This window comes from Charadrius vociferus, unplaced genomic scaffold (genome assembly GCF_000708025.1).
Source record: "Charadrius vociferus isolate BGI_N301 unplaced genomic scaffold, ASM70802v2 scaffold41, whole genome shotgun sequence".
In the NCBI taxonomy this organism is placed as follows: domain Eukaryota; kingdom Metazoa; phylum Chordata; class Aves; order Charadriiformes; family Charadriidae; genus Charadrius; species Charadrius vociferus.
Window position 1 is genome coordinate 84,395 of NW_009647013.1, and position 11,843 is coordinate 96,237.

General features: G+C 39.4%; 1 protein-coding gene across 1 annotated transcript in view; it reads left to right on the forward strand.

The window, feature by feature from the left end:
• KIF13B (kinesin family member 13B) overlaps positions 1-11,843 on the forward strand; it is a 163,048-nt gene that overhangs the window by 30,868 nt on the left and 120,337 nt on the right. Inside the window, exon 5 of the mRNA XM_009895457.1 lies at positions 3,632-3,725. Coding sequence (XP_009893759.1) covers positions 3,632-3,725 — 94 coding nt within the window. The remainder of the gene's footprint in view (positions 1-3,631; positions 3,726-11,843) is intronic.

Here is an 11,843-nt window from a genome sequence, read left to right on the forward strand (position 1 = left end):
CACTATGGCATGCCGTGGTACACTGCTCCTGGTTTTTGCTTCTCCTGCTCTCTTTTGCTTACTGACTTTTCCACCCCGTTTGAAACACACCAAATTTCTTAAGTTAGTGAAAAAGCCCAAAGCACTATGGGTGGTGTGAATTCTTTTTACAACACCCAGGAGACTTATATCTAAGGTATAGTCATTTAGGATTTACACGAGTGTGGTTTCAGCTAAGATCTGCATTGCTTGAATCCCAGTTTTTATTGTCTTAGAAAACTTCTGTGAGGAGTTGAAAAATCAAGGGAAATGGGAAGGAGAATGGCCTCCTTCAAACCCCGCCTTCCTGTTTCACAAGTGAAATAAGTCATTGCAGAGACTCTCTGTGAGTAGCTTGGACGCACATGACTTAACAATTACTCTTGCGTTCAGCCCAGCTTTGCTTAACACTTCTACAGCTATGAAATGTAAATGGGGAAAAATGACTAAGATATGTGTTACCCTTTTATTATGGACGTCACAGCTCTCTTACTCCAAAGCTATGAAAGAGGCTTTTATTCCCTGCGATAAATGTTTCTTGAGATGATGAGAGTTTGAGTTTTAATTTTTTCAAAAAGCAATTAGCTGATTAGTTTCTTGATTTGATGAAGCAAATGAGTAGTTGATTGTGTTTGCTTGGTAATGACTGAAGGCAGAAGCAGGTTAGCAATAATAACAGGTGAGATTTAAAGTCTTGCTGAGCTACTGGATTTGTGATAAATCTCTAAAGTTTGACAGTGAGCCACTTCTGTCATCTTTTAACTTCTCCTGAATACTGTGCTGCTTAAAAAAAAACGGTGTAGTTGAAAGAAATAATTATACCAAGCCTCAACAAATGAGTCCTTACTACAAGATGAACTAATCAGGTTTTTTGTATGTGCATGCTTATCTTATGTTGATGCATCCTAATTTTGCTTGTTGTTCAGGGGTAGCAAGTACACTGCTTACCTAGGAGACACTGAAACCAGTAAAAGTAAGGGTGGAGTCTCCATGTGTGATCATATCCAAAAGAGCAGGCAGATAATTTGTCTATAAGGCTAACCTGCTTTAGTAATATTAAAAACTTAATGAAGTGGAAATTATGATAGGATTTTCAGTAGTGGCTAATATAAGATTCATCTCTCAACCTACCAGAAGCAATAAAGAAATCAGAAACCAGTCAAAGAACATGCTTTTGAATGGAGCCAGAATGTGTAGAAAGTGTATGATGTGTTATTAAAACAGAATTTAAACTATGTCTTCCACTAGGAAGGAGAGTTGCCATGTGAGCCTTTTGCCAAGGTAACTGGGACAAGTAGCCTTAAGGCTCTCTGGATACATAACCCAGCTTAGAGGCTGAATATAACTGTTTCTTAGGGGTTTATTTCATGGGACACCATGAGCTGAGGTAGCTCTCTACCAGGAGAAGGTCTCTTCTGCCTCCTCTCTCCCCACTGTACAGGTCTACCCACTTGTTTGCACAGCCTTTGATGTTCTTCAGAGCTTTCACTGGGCTGATGTAACTTTCTGTAGTATCTGAATACATCCATTTTTCATGTTGGGTAGTTTTCTGCCATTGAAGTAGCTTAAAATGACTTACAGAGGAGTCTGATGAGCACACCAGTGGTGGAAGGTGAGCAACAGGCACAGGTAGCCAGAAGGAAGGACTGAGACCTCCCTGTTTGGCAATAGCTGTTAGGTTGGCTCACCACGTCTGCCGAAACCGTGCTGTCCCCTTTCTGCAGGATGCCTAAGTGAGGGATTTTAACGTTACCTTTGCGATGACGGTAATCAGACAAGGTGTGTCGTACATGACAAATTGGCTTTGAATCTTTCTTCTTGCCCTGTGAGGTCATATGACTTTAAGGAACTCTTGTATTCTGCCTGTGTGCTTTCTTAAAGGTATTTCACAAAGAGGTGTAATGAATACTAGCAAGATCTTGAGTTCACTGGGCAGTCACGGATGCAAAACCTGCCATCAGCATTCTCTCTCAAGAGATGGATTAAAAAACGTGATAGAGACCGTACCGCTTATATACAGAGTGTGCATACCTTATGCTTTGCATAAGGGAGGTAGCATGTAAAAACCTTCTTCGGTAGGTGGGGAAAAGCAGGTCACTGCAATACAGAATGTTAATCACTAACCAGCCAGACCAAGATAAAGTGGCTTGTCGGATATGGGATGTATGAGGAATATAATTTCATCTAAGCAAGCATGTATTGCATATTAATGATAGGTAAATTGGCTTTCAGGGTGTGGAGAGAAATTAAAATAAACACTAGCTTCTAAAACTTCTCTGTCTCTGCCTTCTACAAAAGCACAATTTAATAACAGAGGAGTAGTTTTGTGCAGAAGGATTTCTACCTGCCTGCTATGACCAGTAATCTCGAGCTTTGGCTTTCTTTGTTGTGTTTTGAGTAGCAAAAGGCTATAACTTATTTCAAAAAATGTCAATGAAAGAAACTTCCTCTTATTACGTTGTTTAGCAGTGGCAAAAAGTCTGCAAGGTGCTGTGCAATATTTAAGACCTGCGGTCTTTGCCTGAGAGATTTTCAGTCTGAGTTTATAAGGTGGTGTAAGGTGAAAGAGCAAGTGCAGGTGACAAAGAAGGAAAGAGCAGAGATGAAGGAGGATGAGGATTATAATTAACATGATTAGACATGAGCATATTTCGGTGATTCAGCTGAGGTTGGAGGTTATTCGGTGTAGCCCCTCATCATCCCAGTGTGAGAGGGCGTCGCTGGGTGTGATTAGTGTGTCATATTTACAGACATTGGCATTTGGGTGCACTTTCCAGGTTCAGCATCAGAGTGTAGGAACATAGGACTGGACTCGATTATGTCCAGGCCCCTGTGTCTGTAGGCAGTGGCTTTGATTTGCAAGCGACTGTGTGCCTTTTTTTTTTTTTTTTTTTTTTGTCTCTAACTCCATTTGTCATTGGGTGGATACCTTGGATGGTTGTCAGTGTTATCTGAAGCTTTTATTTTGTTTTCCCCGCCTCTACGGCTGAGAATTCTCATACATTCCAAATATTCCTATTACTCATAGCATATATCCCATTTCTTAGCGTCATTTGGAAGTGTTGGGTTTTCCAGCTGACCGGGGGGGAAGCCTGTGGGAAAGGATAAGCCCTTTTCTACACACTCGCACCTAAATTATTTTTGATGGGACTTGAATTTCTCCGAGCAGGTGCCCCAGGACTGACAGCTGGCATGGCATGCTGCAGTGTCACAGCACTGGCCGGGGAAAATGTGCCGCAGATGGTAGGGGCAGCTTTCCCTCCGAGCGTGTGAGGCATTGAGAGAGCAATAAGAAGAGCTGTCAAAGTGGTACTGTGCCTAATGGGTTTTTCCCCAGAAGAAATTTCATACTGCCTTGTATGTGCTGATTGTCCTTCCGTAAAACCCAAGTGCTCTTTCTTGTTTTGAAAAGAGTGCATGCTTTAAAGCTGGACAGGATCCATCCCGTCAGAATATCTCTAGAAGTGGAATTTGGCAATAGTCCTGTTTCTATTCTCTAGCTGATGGGTGGCTGTCAGGCTGCATGAATAAATTTGGTGTCAGGAGGAAGTAATGGTGTATATAATCCTACTGCTTTAGGAGCAACACTTGACACTTTCTCATTTCTTTATAGAGCTTGATCTGCATACAAAATGTGTGGTGGATGTGGATGCAAACAAGGTTATTCTTCATCCGGTAAACACCAACCTTTCAAAAGGAGATGCCAGGTAAGATTTTTTGAATTAGGAAGGTCATGTTTCATATACTAAATATGAGGCCAACAACTAGGAAATGTAGGCCTTGATAGAGGGCTTTCATTTAAAAAAAATAATATATTTTCTTTCTGCAATATAATTGCCATGATTTATAAAATAAAGCTGATTTTAACATGTTGGGAAGATGCTTTGAAAACTTAGTGCTTACTGCATTTGCTTCCTGCTCTACACAATGGGTTAGCAATTAATGGGTCTGTGATCTATTTTGTTTCATCTCATATGCTATTATGGAACAGGAGAAATTTAAATCCGCAAAATAGTTTCAGCAGGGCATAGTTCGTCGTTTTGGAATGAAATTAATTTTCACAATTATTTTGTCATAATGGGCTTGTATTCATTGTGTAAGAAGGGGAATGGGAACAAGCTGGAGAGGTGTAGCTCTAGGAGCGTCTTGACAGTGCGGCATTACGTGCATCAAAAGTACTTCGAAAGTTGGTTAAGGGTAGGGACCAATTTATGTCAGAACTGCCATCAATTTGTTAAACTAATGTGAAACTGAAAATAATTGATATTATTGATTTCAAATAATTGATAGGGTTGAGATTGTGACTAGTTAATTTATTGCTTGTTTGCAAGGGGAGGAAATGAAAAAAAGGTATGCGTGAAGCAAAGTAACGGGAAAAGGCAAAACCTGTTACTGGACATCTACAGTCAATCATGACCTGTTTTCGGGGGCGGGGGGGAGAAGGGGGAAGGAAGTGGTATTAATGGTGACATAAATGAGAAAAAAATTAGTTAGCCACATAGAAGAGCTTTATTTAACTGCAATATATCATAGCGTTTTGATGTAAAGCTGCACTGTATGTCAGTGGTCAGTAGAACTATTCTTTACCTGATCTCTGATAATTTAAACTTCTCAAACCCAAGCGGCAGTAAATGGAAAAGCAAAGAAATCATCAGGTTTAATATGTACTCTATTCCCATCAGCTGAAAGACTTACTATAGACAGTGAGACTGGAGCTTTAAGAAGGTATTTAAAATCAAACAGCCTGTGTGTGGTGGTGTGATTTTGTTTGTATCAATATCCGCCTCCTCCAGAAACACATGTATTGTTTAGCTGCCAAATACCTATGTTGATTTGAGCCTTTAAAACTGCTAAAAATGGCAGGAAATTGAGATTCTCGGAAACCTGGTTAGCCAGAGCTGTATTAAGAATGTTATTCATAGTTTCTCTAAAACATGGCAACAAATCCAATGCTGCATAGTTTATACACACTGATGTATGTTTAAAAAAACATTCATACTGCAGCCATGAGAGAATACGTAATGTAAATCATGCCTCCTGGCAAGGGAGGAATCAGTTGGCAATTGCATTGAGGTCCCAGACAAGATGGTGAGCCTAGTGTGAGAAACCAGCGTGCCAGACCAAAGAATACTTCATTTGCATTTTCACAAATACCCATTGCTAATCTAAGCAGGAAGCACAGTAAATTTATATGGGGTGATTTAATAGAAGAGGGAAAAGTGGAGGCACATTAACTGCACTAAAGATTTGCCTGCAAAGAGTGAGGCAGCGTATCTCAAAAACATAGTTGGAGTAGTGAGGGTTTGGGACAGGGTCCTATCTAGAATGTAACACCCTTGAGAGACACTGCTGCTAAATTGTTTCGGCTTCTGCAGCTCCATCAGAGGAATCTTAAATACCAGCTCAAGGGAAAGGTTAGTTTTAGTTACAGTTTTTCTAAGTTTGGGGGTTAATTTATGCTCAGGTTCTGCTTCTGTTTCCAAATCCTCCCTCACCATCTTTGCCTTGTGCTATAAAATTAATTCATTTTGATTTCAGACTTGTCTAGTGTCTAAAGTGAGCTGAAGGAATTCTGGCAAACATAGAGTGCTTTTACTCAGAGAAAAGTAAATAATATTGTACATACACTCTTCAAATGCTTGCAAAGCAGGTTAAGTTTGAAACTCTTAAGAGCTTTGCAGCTTTTCTCACTGAGATGCCAGGGTCAATTTAGGAATTGGGAAAAGAATTTTAGAGACAGATCTGTGTCTCATATCCCCACTTGTCATGACTCAGCCATGCTGTGGCAGGGAGTGACGTTTGGAAAAACAACCAGTGACTTTTGGAATGATGCATGTTTTCCCACTTCCATCCTTTCTGGTAGAAACCAAGCCTGGGAGATGGGTAGATGTAAATAAATAATTTAATGAGTGAATTAACCTGTGCCACGGTTATGCGTATTTCTCCTGTTTCCCCAAGGTGGTCCTCACACGCCAGAGGTCTACGTAATGTGTCTGTCCATCTGCAAAAAATCTTTGCCAGTCAGATCAGTTAAAATGGGAAATACCTGACATTGTTTTCAGTTGTCTCTGCCTTGAAGTGGAGAAGCAGGTTTTGGAGGTACTTCCTAAGTGATACACCCACCTCTCCTGATTTCCCGTGGGACCTGGGAATGAATGTGTAAAGAAATGTGTAAAGAAAAAGTCAGAAATGTCCGCTCTCTTTCTGTATTTCATATTTTGACAGATACCCAACTTGAGATGTGTGGGACCTTACTTTCGGAGATAGCGAATTGTGTTGATGTAATTGCCACTGAAACATTTTCAGGTCTTCAGAAAAACAGTGTCTCTAGCTGCTTCAAATTTTACATTAAAAATTAAGGAATGTTTTGAAAATCTAGATGATAACTGATTGACCTCACTTTCTCCTGCGTCTACAAGCTGAATATATTATTTACACATTTCTCTAGAGACTTGAAGATTAATAAATGCGTGTAAAACACTTGCTCTCAAAAAAGAAGTCTCTTTTCATACGACTTCAAAAATTTGGCATGCTCCTCTTAGTTATTCCTTAACCAAGAAATGACCTTTCCTGAGACAGAGAAATGCAGCAGTTACTTTATTGAGCAATCTTTGATAGTGCCGTGCAGGTTTCAGTAATCTGATCGCATACAAAAGATCAATTTTAAAATCTATCAGACGACCTTCAGGCTGGGTAGGCTTTGTTACTGACCTTGGGCTATTGTGGGACAGGTTCGGTTCAGTCGTGGTTTCTTGTATTAAAATGAAAATTACACTGTGTGCAAATGGTCAACCTTTTCTTTAGTAGCTTTCACAAAATTATTTGCTGCAGGGGCTTGAGTTTTGTCACAGATTTCCCCAAATGACCTCTTTAAATCAAAATCTCCCCTTTCTAGGATGTGTGAACCTCCAGGGATTTGCGGTAAATGAATAGTATCATTAGCATGACTTGTCGACTTTTTTGTTTGCCTTCCGTAGTAGTCTGTTCTCTCTGTTGCAAAGGTCAAGGCTGAAGTTTCTTTATCAACACAGGATTTACTGTGTGCTGCAAAGATTGCTCATAATGTTATTACTTGGTGGTTAGGGCTTGAAAGAGGGTGTGAACTCATTTTGATTGAAGTGAATAGATAAGTCCTAGGCAACAATTGGAATGTTTATAGGAATTAATTTTCTGGAAAACCTCCAAACAGACTCTAATTACTCTAGGTTCCTTTATAGCCTTTTTTTAAAAAAAAAAAAAACAACCTATCAATTTGCTTGTGCTGTCATTTCATGTTTCACGAACAAGACCTATTACAAAGACTTGAAATTATTATTTTTGACAAGTCAGACAAAGGAGTTTTCATATGTACTGCAGACATAACTGTAACTGATACAAGCTCAGAAATCAGTTGTGTATTAGTCTGGCAGTGGCCTATGAATGAGCCATAATATTTGTAAACCAAAGCATTTATTAAATCTGCGTAGCTAAACACCTTTGAGCTGTTGTATTAAAAGAATATGCTTAAAAGTGAAAGGAGGGCTGACTTCTGTGTATTTTGTCACTGTGGTTTGTAGGTGCTTTCCCTCTTGTCTTGCAGAACAGAGATTCCAAAGACTGGCACAGTGTAAAAAACTGTGAAGCAGTGAGTGTAGCTAACTGAAGCTGACAAGTGTGTTAAACCAGGCTGGGTTTTTCCTTTTCAGCTATTGTAATATCTTTATAATTAGTGCTTTGTAGTAGGTATTTCAATAATTTGGTGTCTTTATAAATATTTTTTAAAGGTCTATTACATTTAAGGTATTTATTCCTGGATTTAAACCAGTTTACTTTTGGATATCCCCACGGGCAACATTTTTGCTCATGAAGTTGTGAAACTTAAACTCTGATTGTTTTCTAAGGAGTTCTGGAAACTGAGAAAAGGCGTACTGGTATCTTAGACTTGAGGGGTTTTGTAGCCTTGAAACATCAGAGCTTGATGATTTCTGCTTTGATGAGGAACTGGATGAAGCCCAAGTATACTTTACTTACAAAGGAATACTTTTGTAAGATTCTTCTGCCATTCCAATTCCCATTTTCTTTCTGGGGCAACTGAGAGCCCTGAAAAGGGTTGTGAGGAGAAAAAATTCTGGAGTACTTTCCTTGTAACTAAAACAGGGTCATCTCTTATAGCTGTAGGTAAATGATGCTTACCTTGTCATGGCTACTAATAATAATACTCCCAAAGAGAAAATTCTTCCATAATGAATTTAAAGATTGTTAAGAGAATAAAAACTGCACTCAGAATTTAGTGAAAAAGAACAATAAAAAAAATCCTACTTATGCAGTAAGTAGGTAATAAATTGCTGATTTCAGATGAATGATGGACTTTAGGCAGCGGTTGGGTTGAAATGAACAGCGTGGTGCGTCAAAACTTTCCATGGTTTATCTTCAGACTAAAGTTGGTTTTTTTCGCTTCTTACAAAGCTGAAGAACCTTTTAATCCTTTTGAAGAAGAAATGAAGAAGACTGGAAGAAAGCTGTCAAAGATGTAGCTGTTGAAAAATGGTACTGGAAAACAATTATTAGGTAGTCTCAAGGACCAGGTGGTGTTAGTTCACTCATTTTGAAGAGTTAAGTGTGAAGTAGATGAATGGTAACAAACGCATGCAACTTCTAAGTTTAAAAAAATAGAAGGACTGGAAGGGCTTACTAATTGTAAAACACTACTGCTGCAGTCCTGGGAATTAAAATGTATCTATTGAGCCAAACTTTTTATTCTGTTCTAACATGAAAGTTTATAAAATGCCTAGATGCTATGTTAAATAATAGGTAAAGTGCCCAGAGCTTCTGCCAAGCTCAGAAAGTTTATTTAAACTAAGTATATTAGCAGATTCTGTTTTCACCTGTTCTTTGCTCAGTTACTGAAAACTAGAATACAGCATTTGTGCAAGCCCACACAAGCTCTCTCTGCCTGCTCTCGGTGAGCCAGAAGTCTCGTGACAGTGTTGCCCAATGTGGAGGCAGCACCAGTGAGCGCGGGATAAGCTCCCACTTGGCACAGCCTTAGTGATCATCCAAGATTTGGTCTGCAGAGAGCACAGGTGAAGCTGGCTTTCATCTGTCTGCTGTCTGTGTGACTCGAGAACTCTCCTTAAAGCTGGCTAAAAGCTGAAAATAAGTCACAACTACTCAGCGCTCACTACATGGAATGTTGCAGATCTTTTGCTCTCTTGATAAAAGTGGAAAATGCTAATCTTCACGTAGCTGACTACGTGGGAAATGCCTGAATAGTGACATGGTAAAACTTGTGCATAAATCGATTTCTTTAGCAAAAATTATAAATAGGCAGTGCGCTAGTTGGGCAATATGTACATTAACCCATGAAAAACTTGCATTAACCATTTATAACTAAATCACCTCTTTGTGATGTGAAGAAGCATGTATATCACTTGTCCAATTCACTAAAATACATGATATATGTAAAATGGTAGGCAAAAATCCCAGTTAAAAGAAGGTTTAGCAAAAGTTGAAAATACAAGGGTCCTGTTTATCTAGGGTATAGTGTCTTACAGTTTTTGCAGAATTAATCCATTCTCCTCCTGTCTTCCAGAACAGCGTGCAGACAGTCAAGATGCCTAAAGAGGAAATGCTGACATGATTATATAGGCGTTCTTGTATGTGTGTATAAATAAGAACTGGAAAAGCTGACTGGTAGCAGCAACCAGGAACACTTTGACTTTTCAAAATACCATGTGATAGCAGGAACATGTAGGGGTGCACACTTCACTTTTTTTACCTTAGGAAAGAATGTGCATAATCAGAAAATGAGGAAAATGCATGAAGGCTGTGCTATACATGGAATTAATCTGCAGAACTCCTTGCCCCAAGAAAACGGTGAGAAGCAACTACTGGTATATAGTCATGGAAAAATGCACGCATTTTCGTGAAAATACACCAGAGTCCTGCTTGGTGTTAGGTGAGAACTTAGGCAGTGTTTTATGTACGTGTCCCCAGTTGTTCATGCATTTTACTTAAGAAATATCAGCTGTTGGACACAGCCAAAAATTGAATATTGAGTTTGGTGGACCATTTACATGATGTGGTACAGTTGCTATTTGACAGCAAAGCAACTTAAAGGAAGAAATATTGTTGTCTTTGAAGATGGGGGAAAACTAATGGCATTGCATGCGCCTTTGTTTCCCTGTATCTTTCCTGGCATTGTATTAATTCTTGCTGTGTTAAAAAAAAATTCCTGCTGTGTTAAACTGCTTGGGATAGGAACAATTCAGATTGGGATGTGAGTGTGTGGAAACAACACTTAACTGCATAGTTGGCTGTGGTACTTCCTTACGCTAAGGGGGAATGGCTTGCCATGCGGGTAAGGGTTCATACTGATGGATAAAACTCTAACTGAGGATGAAATTTCTGGGTTAGATGTTAGTTCAGCTTTGCCTTACAGGGAACAGATTTATGCAGCGTTTCATAATGTTCCAGTAAGTCGTGGGGGAAGGAGCGAGTGTGTTTGTGTTCCCCAGACTGATAGCTGACATCCAGAAGGACGGGAAGCCTGTCTCTCGACATCCATACTGGTGGTCTGGGGGCACAAAACAGCTCACAGGAAATTCATGTTTGCAAAAATAGCACTAAGATTTTCCTGTATTGCCGAATTTGCCTGTACAGCTCTGCTGCATCTCTGTATGCAACTCTCACTTCAAGCGTGACCTTGTTCTGTAAAGTGACGATTGTTTCTGATGAGCTCCCTCAAGTATGTATTGCTGCTTTTTATTGATCAGGTTACTGAACAGCCTAGATAAGTTAGAAGAGGGGGTAAAAAATAAGCCTCACCTAAAACAGACAGAGTAATTTAAATGGAATTATGGTAAATCCATTGCTTTTTCAGTCTATTATCAGAGTTTATTTTGTAGGAAGTCAAATTAAACCTAGATTATGGAGCACGTTGTACATGTGCATTAAAGCTGGACTGCATCCAGCTGCCAGTCATCTATGTTTTACTGAAGAATGTATTCTGATATAAAAATTATGTGTTTAAATACTTCTGATGAGTTGCTGCAGTACCTAGAAATTGTTTTCTTTCTGAAAAGTTTGAAGGTGATCTGTTTGTTTGTGCTGGAAAGATCTTAAGTCAGAGAAGAGTTGGGACAGACCAAGGATGGAGATGATGTCCTGAGGACAGCAGAGCTAGCACAGCAGGCTGTTTCTCTGCACCTCCTGAGTCTTTAGTTGCTGAGTGAGGGGTTATATTGCACAAGGAGGTGAACGCTTGCCGTATAAAATACTTACCTTGTGCAAAATCGAGAAGTAAGGGTTTTGTCAGGAGAGAAGGGGATTGCTGCACTTCAAGTTGTGCTTTTGAGGAAGTGTATTTGCTCCAACTCAAGTGCTTTGACTTGAGTAAAAGTGAAAATGCGATCTAGAAACCCTCCCCAAATTCTTGTCACGGGCAAAAAAGTTAACAAAACTTTGAACTGTGCTCGTGTGTGGCAATGTGCTTAAAGATCTGTATCCTGTTTTGTTCTGCTTAAGAAAATAAAACAATGAGACTTAACGATTTATTTTTTTTAACAGACAATTCCCCTCCCACCAGTTGGGTCATACCTATTTACTTCTACCTTTTTTTATGGCTAGCATAGCCACAGCAAATTAGAATTATCTGTTATTTATAAACTCTGTGCCCATCTTGTAAGTGAAAACTACTTTTAACCTGAGCCATATCCTCTTGAAATGAGAATTAAGCATCCATGCCACCACTAGAAATCGTCCTCGGTCACCTTATATTCCTTAGCTGAACATGAAAGAAACCTTTTTTGATCTTGTTGCAGATCTGGCCGAGTCGGTAATAACCT